This window comes from Pristis pectinata, chromosome 12, assembly GCF_009764475.1.
Source record: "Pristis pectinata isolate sPriPec2 chromosome 12, sPriPec2.1.pri, whole genome shotgun sequence".
Classification (NCBI taxonomy): domain Eukaryota; kingdom Metazoa; phylum Chordata; class Chondrichthyes; order Rhinopristiformes; family Pristidae; genus Pristis; species Pristis pectinata.
This window is the reverse complement of record NC_067416.1, coordinates 3,009,367-3,027,644: the sequence shown is the minus strand read 5'-3', so window position 1 is coordinate 3,027,644 and position 18,278 is coordinate 3,009,367. Positions and strand designations below refer to the sequence as shown.

The 18,278-nt window shown below is 45.8% G+C and overlaps 1 protein-coding gene across 1 annotated transcript in view; it reads left to right on the top strand.

The window, feature by feature from the left end:
• The first annotated feature begins 597 nt into the window (after window positions 1–597).
• r3hcc1l (R3H domain and coiled-coil containing 1-like) overlaps window positions 598–18,278 on the top strand; it is a 186,153-nt gene continuing 168,472 nt past the window's right edge. The window contains exons 1-2 of the mRNA XM_052027675.1: window positions 598–734; window positions 17,933–18,056. Of these exons, the coding sequence (XP_051883635.1) occupies window positions 598–734; window positions 17,933–18,056 (261 nt within the window). The remainder of the gene's footprint in view (window positions 735–17,932; window positions 18,057–18,278) is intronic.

The following is an 18,278-nucleotide window of genomic DNA, read 5'->3' as shown; positions in this document are numbered from 1 at the left end:
AAACTCAAAAGTTTGGGTGGAGCCTTTCTTGCACTGCATAGATCCACAGTGCAGGAGTGGGACATCTTGCTCAACTGATCTGTACCTGAGAGCTTTTTGTTCATTTTTCAGGACCTGGGCATTGCTGGCAAGTTGAGCACATTGCCCTGGAGAGGGTAGGGGTGAGCTGCCATGTTGAACCACTGCAGTCCTTCTGGTGAAGGTTCTCCCACAGTGCTGTGAAGGAGGGAGTTCTGGTACTTCGACCCAGTGATAATGAAGGAGTGGTGATATATTTCCAAGTCAGGGCGGTGTGGGACTTGGAAGGGAACCTGCAAGCAGTGGTGTTCCACTACATCAGCTCCCCAGTCCTTGTTGTTTGGAAAATGCTGTCGGAGTAGCCCGGGCGAGTAACTGAAGAGCATTCTGTAGACGGTGTTCACTGAAGCCCCTGTGTGGTGGTGGCATTGGGGGGAGTGAATGTTAAGTGTAGTTGATGGGGTGTCAATCAAGAGTCTACTTTGTCCTGGATGATATCATCTTTCTTCAGCATTGCTGGAGCTGCCACTTATCGGGAGAGTGTCCCATGACATTCCTGGTGTGCCTGGTGACGGCGTAATGGCCTTGGAACATCAGGAGATGAGTCAGTCCCCACAAGATACACAGCCTCTGACCTACTCTGTCGCCATGGTGGGTCCAGTTGAGTATCTAGTCAATGGAGGCCCCAGGATTTTTGTGTTGGAGGTTCAACATTGGTAATACCATAAAGGTTGGTACTCTAGATGAATATTATATCCCACGTAAATATTCCTGTAGGCAGAGCCTTCCATTATCTTCTCACTAATGTTATCCAGAGGTGACGTTAGAGGTGTACAAGATGATAAGAAGCATAGATCGAGTGGACAGTCAGTGACTTTTTCCCAGAGCGACAATGGCTAACACGAGGAGGCATAATTTTAAGGTGATTGGAGGAAGGTATAAGGGGGATGTCAGGGGTAAGTTTTTTTACACAGAGAGTGGTGGGTGCGTGGAACGCACTGCCGGCAGAGATTGTGGGGGCAGATACATTAGGGACATTTAAGAGACTCTTAGATAGGTACATGAATGATAGAGAAATGAAGGGCTATGCGGGAGGGAAGGGTTAGATAGATCTGAGAGCAGGATAAAATGTCGGCACAACATCGTGGGCCGAAGGGCCTGTACTGTGCTGTAATGTTCTATGTTCTAAAGACCCTCACCACCCGGGACATGCCCTCTTCACGTTACTACCATCGGGGAGGAGGTACAGGAGCCTGAAGACCCACACTCAACGATTCAGGGACAGCTTCTTCCCTTCTTCCACCATCAGATTTCTGTACGGTCCGTGAACCCATGAACATGCCCTCATGATTCATCTTGTTGCACTATTTATTTATTTTTGAAACTTATAGTAATTTTTAAATCTTGCGCTGTACTGCTGCTGCAAGACAACAAATTTCACAACATATGTCAGTGATAATAAACCTGATTCTGATTCTCATAGAGTCATACGGCACGGAAACAGGCCCTTCGGCCCAACTGGTCCATGCCAACCAAGATTCCCTTCTAAGCTGGTCCCATTTGCCTGCATTTGGCCCATATCCCTCCAAACCTTTCCTATCCATGTACCTGTCCAATTACCTTTTAAATGTTGTTATTGTACCTGCCTCAACCACTTCCTCTGGCAGCTCGTTCCATATATGGACCAACCTCTGGGTGAAAAAGTTGCCGCTCAGGTTCCTACTAAATCTCAACCCTCTCACCCTAAACCTATGCCCTCTAGTTCTTGAATTCCATCAAGGTTTAGTGCAACATTAATACACGCAGAAGAGTAAGGCAGAGCATCGCACTGTGACTCAAGAACTCACGCCCGTCAGCTCCATTTACACTACCCAGTAACAACAACTGCCATTTATATCCTGCCTTTAACAATATAAACATTAACAGGAATGAGATCAAATCACACTAGGCCATGCAAGGACATAAGAGGCCAGATAACTGATAGCTTGGTCAGAGAGATGAGCTTTAAGGAGTGTCCTAAAGGAGTGGAGGGAGGTGGAAAGGTTCAGGTAATTCCAGAGCTCGGGGCCCAAGCAGCCAGAGGCATATCCATCAGTGAAAGAGAGATTCAATTTGATAGATTAAACATGGAAATATCCCCTGACTTCTGCACTGGATTTACTGGTGTCCATCCTGAACTCCTGCTTCCTCAAATTGATCTCTACGGCAAGCAGAAATATTGTCTCCAGGCCGACCCGCTTTTGAGCGACGGTGTCGGGCTAGCCCATAGACTTCCTTCGCTGGTGGAGCCTGTTCACTTTAGGATGCTCCCAGACCTGTTAGTCAGGAGCTGGCGCCAATTGTTTTTAGTCTTAGAGCTATATTACAGCAACCTCAGGCTGCCACACTGCTCTAGTGCTGCTGCTGGGATGCAGTGTTTAATTATTTATGTCACTTACCCTGATGTGTGGCGCTTCCTGGGTCACAATTTCCTGCCTTGTTGACCCCAGTTCTAAAAGGGTGGGGGAGGGGCACATAAAGCCAAAGAAAATACAAGTGGCAGGTGAGCAACCAGCCTCTTGAGCCTATCCTGGACATTCTTTCAGATCACAGCTGGTCTTGCCTTTTCTTCACACTGTCCACATGTCGCATGATTTCCCTAATGGCCAAAACTAATCAATCTCAAGCTTGAATACACTCAATGACTGAGTGTCCACAGACCTCTGGGGAGAGAATTCCAAAAGCCCTGCGTGAAGAAATTTCTCCCCATCTCAGTCCTGAATAGCGGATCCTTTAATCGACGACTATGCTGTTGAAAGCTTGAAAACACATACCAACGGTCTCAAGGACAGCTTCTATCCCGCTGTTATAAGACTCTTGAATGGACCTCTTGTACGATAAAGATCTCTCAGTCTATCTTGTCGTGACCCTTGCACCTTATTGTCTGCCTGCACTGCCCTTCCTCTGTACCTGTAACACTTTATTCTGCATTCTGTTATTGTTTCTCCCTACCTCGATGTACTTGTGTATGGAATGATCTGTCTGGATGGCACGCAAGCAAAGCTTTTTACTGCATCTCGGTACAAGTGACAATAATAAACCAAGCAACAATTACCAAACCCCCACGATATTTGTTGCTGGAGAGCGTGGGCTAAGTCCTGGATAAAGGGAATAGTATAGCTGGGTACTTGATGGTCAGCATAGACATGGTGGGCTGAAGGGCCTGTTTATGTGCTGTGAGACCCCATGACTCAATGACTTTCTTGCTTTTAGAACTTATGGACACATGTACCCTGAGGAGGTGAAAAATTAATACTTTCTTTCAATTCCCTCTTCTGATTTTGCTCTCAGCTGTATCCAGTCAACCTTTCACTTCTGTGACTCTGGAGTGTTGCGAATCTCATTCCTGGATACAGACAGGGACAGAATCTTACCCCAAACCCCCACACTGCCTCCTGCCTCCGCGCCGTTCCAGTGGATCTTCAACGAGTGTAACGGAGCAGCACGATGTTAGGCAGAATTCTCAATTTTCCATTTGGGAATTGGCTCACTGAGTCTCTGCTTGTTAAACATGAAACAAACCTGATTGCGTGAACTGAAGGTGTCTGTTTCTGGAAGAAAAGTAAATGGCTGAGTTTTTAATTTTTATTTAAGTTAGTTTTAATGATTCTAATTGAATTTAACATATGGGTGTACCTTTGTAGCTCCTTAAGTGTAATGCGATAGATTAGTACTATTCTCTCTTCTCCCCCCTTCCATTGGGCAGAAGATACAAAAACCTGAAAGCACGTACCACCAGGATCAAGGACAGCTTCTATCCCACTGTTATAAGATTCTTGAACAGACTCCTTGTGCACTTGACCTCACACGGTAGTGTAGCGGTTAGCGTAACGCTATTACAGTGCCAGCGACCTGGGTTCCATTCCGGCCACTGTCTGTAAGCAGTTTGTACGTTCTCCCCGTGTCTGCATGGGTTTCCTCCGGGTGCTCCGGTTTCCTCCCACATTCCAAAGACGTACAGGTTAGGAAGTTGTGGGTGTGCTATGTTGACGCTGGAAGCGTGGCGACACTTGCGGGGCTGCATCCAGAACACTCTACGCAAAAAGATGCATTTCACTGTGTGTTTCGATGTACACGTGACTAATAAAGATACCTAACCTTACCTTAACATACCTTGTCATGGCCCTTGCACCTTATTGTCTGCCTGCACTGCACTTTCTCTGTAAGTGTAACACTTTATTCCGCATTCTGTTATTGCTTTTCCATTTGAAATGTTCTGTCTGGACATTCTAGTATGCAGAACAAAGTTTTTCACTCTGTCTCAGTACATGTGCCAATAATATACCAATTACCAATGGTTTTTTTTATATGTTACCAGTGTTACTGAATGTCTGGATGGCTGCTGAAGTTCACAAACATTCCATGGGCTTGCCCACATGACATCTCTGACAGCTGGTGAGGCTGCGGGGAGGGGTGGGGCTTGACAAGCTGTCAGAGCCTTTGTGTGAGAGCAGCTGGTCACCTGTGTCGATTCGGCCCCCGCACTGGGCTGGGTCATTGGGGGTATTTAAGGAGGAGGTGGATACATTTTGAAAGATCAGGGAGTTAAGGGCTTTGGGGGACTGGCACAGATGAGGAGATGAGGCCTGGGGTAGATCAGCCATGGTCACATTGAACAACACACAATCTGCTGGATGAACTCAGCGGGTCGGGCAGCATCTGTGGGGGGAAAGGAATTGTTGACGTTTCAGGTTGAAACCCTGCATCGACAATTCATTCCCCCCCCCACAGATGCTGTTCAACCCACTTGAGTTCCTCCAGCAGATTGTTTGTTGCTCCAGATTCCAGCATCTACAGTTTCTCATGTCTCCATGGTTATATTGAATGGTGGGACAGGTTTGATGGGCCGAGTGGCCTACTCCTGCTCCTATTGTCTTATATTCTTAAGAGGTGTGAACTGGGATCCCATGAGAAGCTGTGCCAAAGCCACTCTGGGACAGGTGGTGTGGGAGAGGGGGCGAGTCATGGAGATGGGGACGCGGGCCAAGCAATGACTCTCGATTATAAAATATCCCTTCGCTCACCTTCAGCACATTGCAAGTTGGGTTTCTGCAAAGCAGAAACAGAGTGACTCAGGCCTGGCTCAGTCTGACATTGTGGACTTCTCCTGATAACAAGACAAGAAGATGAGAAATGGCAGCACCCTTTGGTCACTCAGTCCGTTGGAGCAGCACACTTCAATAAGACTGTGGCTTGTCCTCAGGGGTAAAAGTAATCCAAACGTCTCGCCAACGCAAGCTGTCTATGTTCCTCTCCAATGATCCTCAAGTCTACAGTCCCTCCCAATCCTCACATCCTCTGCATACAAAGCATTCTGTCAATCTCAACGTCAACATTCAAAGACTGAGCCTTCAGCCCAGAAGATTCCAGATTCACAACCATCTGAGTAAAGAAGTTCTTCCTCATCTCAGTACAAAGTGGCCATCTCTGGAAATGCATAGTAATTTCCTTATGACACAGAGAGAGGCCGTTCAGCCCATTGAGTTTATGCTAGTTCTCAGAACCCACCTATCAATTCCATTCCTCCCATTCTCTCTCACATCCCATCAATGCCCCACTATTCTCCTACCATAGTTTGAGTCCATGTGGTTATATGATGAGCACTTGTGTCACCAAGGCAGAGAAGGCTGCAGACCTTGTAAGATAAGATAAGATTTCTTTATTCGTCACATGTGCATCGAAACACACAGTTAAAAGCATCTTTTGTGCAGAGTGTTCTGGGGGCAGCCCCGCAAGTGTCGCCACGCTTCCGGCGCCAACATAGCACGCCCACAACTTCCTAACCCGTACGTCTTTGGAATGTGGGAGGAAACCGGAGCACCCGGAGGAAACCTGCGCAGACACGGGGAGAACATATAAACCTGTTGGGATAATATCAATGGGTAGTTGAGGGTCAGCATGGAGAGGGTGGGCTCAATGGCCTCTTTCTGTGATGTACTCTGTGACTCATCCTAACCCAAATCCTTGGCACCACTCACACCAGGCAAGAAGTGGTTAAAATCAAATGCCAATCTGCTGCTGACACAAATTTGAAATATAAACAGAAAACGCTGGAAACGCTCAGCAGGTGAGGCAGCATCAGAGGAGAGAGAAACTGAGTTAATGTTTCAGGTCAATGGAATTAGTAAAATTAGAAAGCAAACATGGTTTAAGTTTCAGAGAAGTGGGAGGGGTGGGGAGAACAGAGAAATAACTGTGGCAGGGTGGAGACGAGAATATGATTCAAATGGTGGTGGTGAAGGTTTGTTAATCGCAGCCCATCTGTCTGTAGAGGTGTAAGTAGAGGGAAATGAATAATGACAGAGAAGAAAGGAAATAATAACGCTTGGAACGGTGAGGTACAGAACCCTGTGATCCCTGAATATCTGAAATTAAAGGGAATGTTGCAACTACCCGTGAATGGAGCAAATCTGAGTTAATATCAGAGGTCAACGACTGCGTCAGAATTGGCCGACTCTGCAACAAATGAAAATCAAAAATATGCAGACACAGGAAATCTGAAATAAAAACAGAAAAAGCTGGGAACACTCAGCAGGTCAGGCAGTGTCTGTGGAGAGAGAAGGGAAACAAAGGACTGCAGATGCTGGAATCTAGGTGAAAAACACAATGATGCTGGAGGAACTCAGCAGGCCAGCTCTGGGGTTCCTCCAGCATCACTGTGGAAAGAGAAATGTTTCAGAACTGGGAAAGAGAGAAGGTAGAGAGTGGTGATGGTCTAGAATTCGCTGCCTGTAGGTGGGTTGGAAACATCCAATCAAGGCCTTCGAAGGGAATTGGATCAACCCTGGAGAGTGAATAATCTGCAGGGTTGTGGGGAATAGGACCGATGGGATTGCCGTACAAAGAATCAACATGGACTTGATGGGCCAAATGGCCTCTCTATGTGCTGTAACGTTGTTATGATTCTATATCCTCATAGGTCCTGGTACCACAAGCAATGAACAAGGTAGCATGGAATAAGAGCTAGAATAGTAAAGGGTGTGTAAGTGAAGAAATGCTAATTAAGAAGATATAGGTGGTTTCTCCTGTTTTGAATAACTAAGAGACACCAATATTGGCTTAAAGAAAAAAAACATCTAACAGTTTCTAAGTGTTTGCTTTGGGAATAAGCAGTTATGAGTGAGGTAGATGGAATCAGCACTGGTCTGTTGTGAAGATGTGTTTTTTACACAGTTGCAGTGGTTGAAGGACCATCAACAGCTTCACAGGCACAATTAGGAATGATCAATAAGTGTCAGCATTGTCAATGAAGCCATTAACCATAAAGGGATAAAATAAATCGTGACTCTGCTACAGCAGAGTGCTGATGATTGGGTAATCCCCTTATCAATCCAGTCTGTCACTGCATGTTTGCATTTCTCAATAAGATGACTGTGAAGTCAGGGGTGGAGGGTATCTTAAATGTGCTCTTATATCAGATGAGCTGTCCATTATACCACGTCCTGCATAACATTTCCCTCAGCTTCAGCAAGCACTGATCCAACAGAGACACACGAGACTGCAGAGGCTGGAATCTGGAGCATCAGGTCCCAATGCAGGGTTTCGACCCAAAACACCGACAATTCCTTTCCTCCTATAGATGTCCCTCGACCCGCTGAGTTCCTCCAACAGATTGTTTGCAGTGCTGATCCAACAATGGCACAAAATTAACATTACCCCCAGCAGTTTATACTATGCTCTCAAACTGCCTACACACTCACCCTGGTGTTAAATTAATGCCAGGTCTAATTTCAGACTGCCCTATACTCAAGTGGTTCCTCAGAATAAATGGACTGTATGGACAAACGTTCCTCTGTGCATTGTATATACATCAAAGGTAAAATTATTTCTAGATGACATTTCCTGTCAGGTAGTTTTTTTTCTCATTTCCGCCATGTGGGTGTTAATGGCAAATCCAGCTTTTATTGCCCTTCCCTAACTGCCCTTGAGAAGCTGGTGGTGAGCTACCACTGTGAAACCTGGCAGTCCTTCTGGTAAAGGTGGTCTCACAGTGCTGATGGGGAGGGAGTTCCAGGGGTTAGACCCGGTGACGATGAAGGACTGTCGAAATATTCCCAAGTCAGGATAGTGTGTGACTTGGAGAGGAACCTGCAGGTGGTGGTGTTCCCCTACACCTACTACCCTTGTCCTTCTTGGCCAGTAGAGTTGGGTGGCTTGTGATCTGCTCTCAGAGGAGCTTCAGTGAGTATCTGCATTCATTGAGGGAATATTCTGCAGTGCTCCAGTGGCGGAGGCAGTATTGTTTAAGGAAAATGGGGTGCTAACTGAGCAGGCTGCTTTACCTAGATAGTATTGAGTTTCTTGTATGTTGTTGAATATGCACTCATCCAGGCAGAATCAGAAGCAGAATCATATACAGTAGTGTAGCAGTTAGTGTAACACTATTATAGCGCCAGCAACCTGGGTTCAGTTCCCGCCGCTGTCTGTAAGGAGTTTGTATGTTCTCCTCGTGTCTGCGTGGGTTTCCTCCGGGTGCTCCGGTTTCCTCCCACATTCCAAAGACGTACAGGTTAGGAAGTTGTGGGCATGCTACATTGGCGCCAGAAGCGTGGCGACACTTGCGGGGCTGCCCCCAAAACACTCTATTGCAAAAGATGCATTTCACTGTGTGTTTTGGACTGTGACTAATAAAGAAATCTTATCTTATTTTATATGACATGAAATGTGTTGTTTTACAGCAGCAGTACAGTGCAAAGACATAAAATTACTACAAGTTACAAAAATAAATAAATAGTGCAAAAAAAAGGAATGATGAGGCAGTGTTCATGGGCTCATGGATCATTCAAAAATCTGATGGCGGAGGGGAAGAAGCTGTTTCTGAATCGTTGGATGTGGGTCTTCAGGTGGGTCTTCCTCAATGGCAGTAACAAGAAGAGGGCATGTCCCAGATGGTGAGGGTCCTTAGTGGTAGATGCCGCCTTCTTGAGGCACCGCCTCTTGAAGACGTCCTCGATGGTGGAGAGAGTTCAGAATCAGAATCAGCTTTATTATCACCAACATATGACACAAAATTTGTTGTTTTGCGGCAGCAGTACAGTGCAAGACATAAGAATTACTATAAGTTACAAAAGTAAATAAATAGTGCAAAAGAGGAATAACAAGCGTTGTCCCCGTGATGGAGCTGGCTGAGTTTATAACCATCTGCAGCCTCTTGCAATCCTGTGCATTGGAGCATCCACTCCAGGCTGTGACGCAACCAGTCAGAGTGCTCTCCGCCGTACATGGATCAGTACATGGATCTATGATGTTGTGGCCATAACAGAGACTTGGTTGAGAGAGGGACAGGAACGGGTGCCTAATGTTCTAGGGTTTTGATGTTTTAGAAAAGATAGGGAGGGAGGTAACAGTTGGGGGGGGAGGGGGGGGAAGTTGCATTACTAATCAAGGGCAATATCATAGCTGCACTCAGAGGGGACATAACGGAGGGCTCGTCAACTGAGTCTATATGTGTAGAACTCAACAATAAGAAAGATGCAATCACTCTGATGGGACTATACCACAGACCTCCCGATAGCCACCAGGACATTGAGGAACAGATATGCAGGCAGATTAGGGAAAGGTGTGAAACTAATAGGGTTGTTGTCACGGGGGACTTCAACTTCCCTTATATAAACTGGGACCTCCTTAATGCAAGAGGTTTGGACGAGGCAGATTTGTGAAGTCAATATGTAGATAGTCCAACGAGAGGAGGGGCCATACTGGACCTGGTGTTGGGTAACGAGCCTGGCCAGGTGACCGACCGCTCAGCGGGAGAACAGTTCGGGAACAGTGATCACAACTCCTTGACAGCTGTAGATAAGGATAAGTATGGACCTTGCAGGACAGTATTAAATCGGAGCAGGGCAAATTACGGGAGCATTAGGCAGTCCACATCTGACATGTGCAAGGTATTTAAAGACCAACTGCACAGAGTACAGGACAGGGATGTTCCAGTAAGAAGGAAGGACAAGGATGGCTGGGGAAGAGAACCTTGGGTGTTGGGAGAGGAGGTGAATTTAGTCAAGAAGAAAAAGGAAAAGTAAAGCTTAGGAAGCTACGATCAAACAGAGCCCTTGACGATTATAAAGAAGCCAGAAAGGAACTCAAGAAGGGAAGTATGAAAGCCAGGAGGGGCCATGAAACGTCCTTGGCAAGTAGGATTAAAGAGAATCCCAAGGCATTCTATACATACAGAAAGAGCAAGAGGATAACTAAGGAGAGCGTAGGACCGCTCAAGGATAAAGGAGGGAACATGTGCTGGGAAGCGGAGGATGTGGGTGAGGTCCTTAATGAGTACTTTGTATCAGTATTTACCAAGGAGAAGGACATGGAGGGTAGGGAGATCAGTGTGGAACATACTAATACATTGGGGCATTTCGAGATAGTGTTGGGTCTCTTAAAGAGCATTAAGGTGGATAAATCCCCAGGGCCTGATGGGATATACCCCAGGTTATTGAGAGAGGCAAGAGATGAGATTGCTGGGTCCTTGACCATTATCTTCATGTCCTCTCTATCCACAGGCGAGGTCCTGGAGGACTGGCGCGTAACTAATGTTGTTCCATTATTCAAGAATGGAAGCAGGGATAATCCTGGTAACAATAGACCAGTGCGTCTCATGTCAGTGGTAGGGAAATTACTGGAGAGGATTCGTAGGGATAGGATTTATGAGCATTTGGAAAACCATAGCCTAATTAGGGACAGGCAGCATGGCTTTGTGCAGGGCAAGTCGTGCCTTACTAACTTGATTGAGTTTTTTGATGAGGTGACGAGGGTGAGTGATGAAGGTAGAGCTGTAGATGTTGTCTACATGGATTTTAGTAAGGCGTTTGACAAGGTGTCTCATGGCAGTCCTGCCCAGAAGATTAAGATGCATGGGATCCATGGTGAATTAATTGGCCATTTGGTTTCAGAACTGGCTTGCCCGTAGAAACGGAGGGTAGTGGTCAATGGGACTTATTCTAGCCGGAAGTCTGTGACTAGTGATGTTCCACAGGGATCTGTACTGGGACCTCTGCTGTTTGTGATGTATATAAATGACCTGGATGAAAATGTACTTGGGTGGGTTAGTAAATATGCAGATGATACAAAGATTGGTGGTGTTGTGGATAGTGTAGAAGACTGGCAAAGGATACAGTGGGGATACAGATAGAAAGGATACAGATCAGTTGCAGATATGCGCAGAGAAATGGCAGATGGAACTTAACCCGGCCAAGTGTGAGGTGTTGTGCCTTGGGAGATCAAACGTAAAGAGACAGCACACTGTTAATGGCAGGACCCTTAACAGTGTGGATGAGCAGAGGGATCTTGGGGTCCAAGTTCATAGCTCCCTGAAAGTAGCTACACAGGTTGATAGGGCGGTACAGAAGGCATATGGCAGGCTTGCCTTCATTAGTTGAGGCACTGAGTTCAAGAGTCAGGAAGTTGTGCTGCAGCTTTATAAAACTTAAGGTAGGCCACATCTGAAGTATTGCATTCAGTGCTGGTTACCCCATTATAGGAGGGATGTGGAGGCTTTAGAGAGGGTGCAGAAGAGGTTCACCAAGATGCTGCCTGGATTAGAGGGCATGTGTTATGAGGATAGGTTGGACAAACTTGAGTTGTTCTCTCTTGGGTGGTGGAGGCTGAGGGAGATGTGATAGAGGTTTATAAGATTATGGGAGGCATAGATAGACAGCCAGTATCTTTTCCCTAGGATTGAAATGTCTAATAACAGAGGGCATGCATTTAAGGTGAGAAGGGGTAAGTTCAAAGGAGATGTGTGGGGCAAGTTTTTTACACAGAGAGTGGCAGGTGCCTGGAATGCACTGCCTGGGGTGGTGGTGGAGGCAGATACGATAGGGGTGTTCAAGAAGGTCTTAGATAGGCACACGAATGTGAGGGAAATGCTAGGATATGGACATTGTGTAGGCAGAAGGGGTTAGTTTAGTTGGGCATTTTATTACTAATGTAATTGGTTTGGCACAACATTGTGGGCCGATGGGCCTGTTCCATGCTGTACTGTTCTGTGTTCTATGTACATCTATATTCCCTCACAGTCCTGGACTACGACTTTCAGGAGTCAAAAGATTCACGATTGTATCAATTCCCCAAAAAGTTAAGACTAAATTGAAACTTTCAAAATTTGAGACATGTATTTTTGTTAGACAAGACTATCAAGGATACGGAACCAAAATGGATAAATGAGGTTAAGCTTGAAAACCTCGAGGGAAACATTGATCTGCTCCTTATGCTAAGTTCCCTTCATTTCAAACTTTGATTAACATCTTTGTTTCACTGGAGTTGAGTAGAGACACAATGATTTTCAGACGTTCCAGCACAAATGATCTTCCCTTCCCATCAGAGTAATATCAATTCATATTCAGAAAATATTGACCCTGGGGATAGGTTTGGACAATGTTCTCTCCTCAGAAAGTAGCCGTTCAAAATATTTTCCAGATTTTGCCTTTTCAATTTATATTAAGATGTTTGGAAGTACTTTTGAGTAATCCATCTTCGTGTTAATATTTCATATAGTCTGCAAAAGCAGGAGATTTTCCCCAGTGGACAGTGAATTGACTGCTGGCAATCCTTTGATATGAGCACCTTTTGCTTGCATTGCCAAATTGTCTCTTGGGGGAAATCTCTCTTCCCTTGTTCAAAGATTGCAGTTTCTGTTTGAAATCCAAGACAGTTGTCATGTGAGAGCAAAATCTTACAGGGCTAACTCTTGGTCAGAACTGATCACCAGCCTTGCTCTTCAGGGGCTGACTGGAATGTCAAGTATTTCCAGTTTTCTTTCCCTTCACTGTGGCTTGTTATTTAAAATTACAGCAGGAAAGCTCTATACCACAACACTCTAGAGCAGTGAAGAAGGTTGTCTAAGATTACAACAGGATCCAGATCAACAGGGAAAGTGGGCCGAGGAATGACAGGTGGAACTTAACTCAGAGATTAACACTTCTCACGTGTTGCATATTGGGAAGATAAACCAGAGCACAACTTGCACAGTAAATGGCAGGGCCCTGGGGAGTATTGTAGAACAGAGAGACCTTGGGGTGCAGGTACATAGTTTCCTGAAAGTGGTGACACAGATAGACAAGGTGGTGAAGAAGGCTTTTGACACACTTGCCATCATCAGTTAGGGCAATGAGTACAAGAGTTGGGAAATCATGCTACAAATGTACAAGGCATTGGTGAGACTGCACTTGTGTGCATTGCCCAGCTATGGGAAGGATGTCACTAAGTTGGAAAAGGTGCAGAAAAGATTTACAAGGACCTTACCAGGACCGGAGAGCTTAAGTTATAAGGAGAGACTGGAGGGGCTGGGACTCTTTCCCTAGAGTGCAGGAGGGATGACCTTATAGAGGTTTATAAAATCATGAGGGGCTTAGATAAGATAAATGGTCACAGTCTTTTTCCTGGGGTAGGGGAGGGCACAGGTTTGAGGTGAGAGGGGAAAGATTTAAAGGGGACCAGAGGGTCAATTTATCATACGGAGGGTGGTGGGTGAGGTGGGTACAATTACAAAGTTTAAAACACATTTGGACAGGTACATGGATAGGAAAGGTTGAGAGAGATGTAGGCCAAACACAGGCAAATGGGTCGAGGTCAAATCAGCACCTTGGTTGGCATAGAACAAATTGTCAGTTGGGCTGTAGGGCCTGTTTCTGTGCTGTATAACTCTATGACTCCATGATTCTAAAACAGGCCACATACTTCAAAAAGTCCAAGTTAGTTTGTTTCCTTTGCATGATCTTGTATTCCTGTTTTTTTATCACAACCTTCCATCAAACTTACACAAGTCCTACGCTGAATCACAGTCACAAACAACACACAAAGATCTGGAGATACTCAGTGGGTCGGGCAGCATCTATGAAGGGAAATGGACAGTCGACATTTCAGGTCGAGACCCTTCATCTGGACTGGAGTAGAGATCACAGAAGGGGAGCAATGAGAGAGGGTCTTACAGAACTCCCGTTGAAGAGAGGAGGAAAACCTCTTCAAGATGGGCATACCTTGAAGAGACCGCAGCGGAGCAGCAAAATGGAGACACAAGAGACAGCAGATGCTGGAATCTGGAGCAATACACAGACACTGGAGGAACTCAGGGGGTCAGGGAGCATCTATGGAGGGCATTGAACAGTCAACGTTTGGGTCGAGACCCTTCATCTGGACCAGAGTCCATTTTCCACAAGCTGACTGAAGTGAAAATCTCAAGATCTGAGACTGATGGGTTTTTGTTGGGCAAGAACATCAGGTATATAGAAGCAAATTGGGCACATTACCCAACTATTCTCGTGGTTACCACCATATTTTGTTCTTCGCAGTTGAGAGAAGGAAATATACTATTTACTCTGTGAGCTTCATGCGAGCAAGGAATTTCATTGCACCATGGTGTATATGACAATAAATCTAATTTGTTCTGAATCTGATCTGATCTGGTTTCTAGGGAAAAGCTGAATGGTATCTAATTGTACATCCATATGACAGGAAGGATGAGCTGAATAGCCTTGTGTTTGTCTTGGGCTACTATCTAATTTGACAGACCTCAGGCTCAATATGTGTTTTGCCCAAGTAGTGACTTTACAAGGAAATCTTCATCATCCAAACTTGTCCATGTCTTAGTTTGTACCAAGTCCTGCTTACTCTTGTTCTTTGCCAGCATTCATTGTCCATCCCTAATCACCTGAACTCAGGAGGCCATTAAGACTCAACCACATTGGTGGGTCTGGAGTCACATATAGACCCAGGCTGGGTAGGGATGTCAGGTTTCCTTCCTTTAAGAACATAGAACATGGAACAGTAGAGCACAGGAACAGGTCCTTTGGCCCACAATGTTGTGCTGAACTAATTAAACTAGTAGTTAAATGCCTACTAAACTAATCCCTTCTGCCTACACAAAGTCCATATCCCTCCATTCTCTGCATATTCACATGCCTATCTAAGAGTCTCTTAAATGCCTCTATCATGTCTGCCTCCACCACCACCCCTGGCAGCACATTCCAGGTACCCACCACTCTCTGTGTAAAATAAAATTTGCCCCACACATCTCCTTTGAATTTACCCCCTCTCACCTTAAATGCATGCCCTCTGGTATTAGGCATTTCGACCCTGGGAAAAAGATACCGGCTGGCTACTATATCTATGCCCCTCATGATCTTATAAACCTCTATCAGGTCTCCCCTCAGCCTCTGCTCCTCCAGAGAAAACAACCCAAGTTTGTCCAACCTCTTCTTATAGCTCATGCCCTCTAATCCAGGCAGCATCCTGGTGAACCTCTTCTGCACCCTCTCCAAAGCTTCCACATCCTTCCTACAATGGGGCAACCATAATCAATGCAATACTCCAGATGTGGCTAACCAGAGTTTTATAAAGCTGCAACATAACTTCTTGACTCTTGAACTCAATGTGTTGACTAATAAAGGCAAGTGACAGTGAATTAGTACGGTACAGATAAAAACCTAGACTGTAATTTCATGGTCACCAGTCATGAGACCAACATCTTTTATATTTTATTTGGGTGGCAAGAGGTGAAATGCGAAATAGAAAATCTGTATAATCTTTATTACATTCCTTGCATTTTATCCCTCTCTGGACAGCAACGACTTTCAGAATTTGTTTGGGAAAGGATCTGCTCGACTGGTGGATCTGTCCCAGTAGGGTTCAATGTATCAACGGCCCCTTTGACAGGTGTTGTGTAACATCTGGCCTGCTGCTCATTACCACAATCCTACAGCCACGTTTCAACCCAACAGTGGCTTTTGACTAACAATGGCTGTCGCAACTGAAACTAAATTTATTCCTGATAGCCTGGTCTATCATAAATATTTTATCCAATGCTTCAAGACGAAGAAATCTCCCATTGCCCCCATCAAGTATATTAAACAGCGAGCAGGAAAAGTACAAATAAAAAGGAACATTCTCAACCAGCTCTCAGAAATCTTTGCTTTTTGAGTTTTTGATAAACATTCTGTGCTGATAAAGGATGCTCAGTTAGTGCATTTACTCTAAGTACAAGAAAAAGAAAGACTCTGAGCAAGATGCACAACACTTCCAGTCTGGAAGATTAACATTTGTTTTTCTGTTGACAGAGAATCTGGGCTTGACATGAAGCAACTTTACTGATGCCTCTACCCTTCACATTTCTTCTGGTGCTTGATAATTTCTTAAGTGGGCATGTGGAGGGAGAGGGTGGGTGCAGTGAGCATTTTTATCCGTTATTAATGTCCATCTGAAATAACAACATGCATTTATATAGCCCCCAAGAACTTCACAGCCAATAACAAACTTCAGAAATGTCCAAAAGCAAAATATTGAAATCTGATATAAAAACAGAGAACGTTGGAAATACACAGCAGGTCAGGCAGCATCTGCGGAGAGAGAAACAGAGTTAATGTTTTGAGAACCTTTCACAGAACTGAGAAAATTTAGAGGTTTTATTGACATAGTGTCATGGAGTAATGCAGCACAGAAACAGGTCCTTTGACCCAACTTGTGCTTGCCACATTAAATGCCTTTCTAATCAAGATGCCACTATTTATATATTTTAAATACAGAAAAAAAGGGTGGGAGGAGAGAACAGAAGTCTGGGGTAGGGTGGAGACGAGGAGAGATCAAGTGACTGAGAGAGGAATGACAAAGGCATTTAGTGCACAACAACATTATCTTTGGACACGGTGTGAATGATTAAATGTGGAATTAACAAAGAAAGAGAAGGAAGAATAAAATCACAGCAGTGATTTTCAGGAACAGCTTCTTCCTCTCCACCATCAGATTTCTGAACAGTCCATGAACCCACGAACACTACCTCGTTATTCCTCTTTTGCACTATTTATTTATTTTTGTAACTTATAGTCATTTTTATGTCTTACACTGTACTGCTGCCACAAAACAACAAATTTCACAACATATGTCAGTGACAATAAATCAGATTCCGATTCTGTTATAACTGCTGTAATGTTCTGCTATCACAGGAAGAGATTTCCAGGAGAACAGGAGAAGTGTGGCACAGGCTTTAAAAGGTCTCTCTGAAAGAATTAAACTCTCACCGGGTCATGGGAATCACTGACCCCTGACCACTCAGAATAGAGGAGCATCCTGGAAGCCCCTGAGTAGTTCCAGTCCCTCCAATGGGAACACCTGAAGGCTGGGGGTGCAAAGAGTGACAGGAGTACACCAAACCCTCACAGACTATCCACCCACCCGCACCACCCACTATCTCCTGCCTGAAAAGGAGGTGGTTTGTGGATCCTTCAGCAATAACCTCAGAACCCACATGATGCAGGGTTTTGACCTGAAACATTGACAACTCTTTCCCACCCCCAGATACTGCTTGACCCACTGAATTCCTCCACCATATTTCTTGTTGCTCAGAACCCACACAACTAGAATGGAAGCAAGTTATCCTCTATACTGAGAGGCTGCCTGAGAAGAAGATGAGGGGACGGATGGTGGCATAGCTGATAGGACCACTGCCTCACAGCGCCAGAGACCCAGGTTCGATCCTGACCCCTGCCTTTGTGGAGTTTGCACGTTCTCCCTGTGCCCATGAGGGTTTCCCAGCCGGTGCTCTGGTTTCCTCCCACATCCCAACGCCATGTGGGTTGGTAGATTAATCGGCCACTTTAAATTTCCCCTAGTGTGTAAGTGAGTGGTAGAATCTGTGGGGAGTTCATGGGAATCTGGGAAAAATAAGAAAATGGGTTTAATGTAGGATTAGTGTAAATGGGTGTTGCTGGTCAGAACCGACTCGGTGGGCAGGAGGTTCTGTTTCTATGAGTCTGTGATAAAGGTGACTACACTTTAGAGGTGGTTAGCTGACGATGAGGAGCCCTGAGGCTGAGGGAGGGTCATCACAGATGCAGAGGACAAAGGGGGAGCAGGAGTGAACTACAACTCCCATCATCCCGCGGTCTAGCTGCGCACGGCGCCGTGACATCACCCCCCCTGCGTGCTTTAACGTGCGTGGGCGCGGTGACGTCGGGCTGTGCGCGAGCTGCTGCTGCTGCTTGGAGACGGGAGGCTGCGGCCTGAGGCCGGAGGTAAAGGCGGGCCGGGGGGAGAGGGGGAGGGTGAGAGGGAGAGGGAGGGGGAGAGGGTGAAGGAGGGGGTGAGGGAGGGGGTGAGGGTGAGGGAGGGGGTGAGGGTGAGGGAGGGGGAGGGGGTGAGGGAGGGGGAGAGGGAGAGGGTGAGGGTGAGGGAGAGGGTGAGGGAGAGGGTGGGGGTGGGGGAGAGGGTGAGGGAGAGCGTGGGGGTGAGGGAGG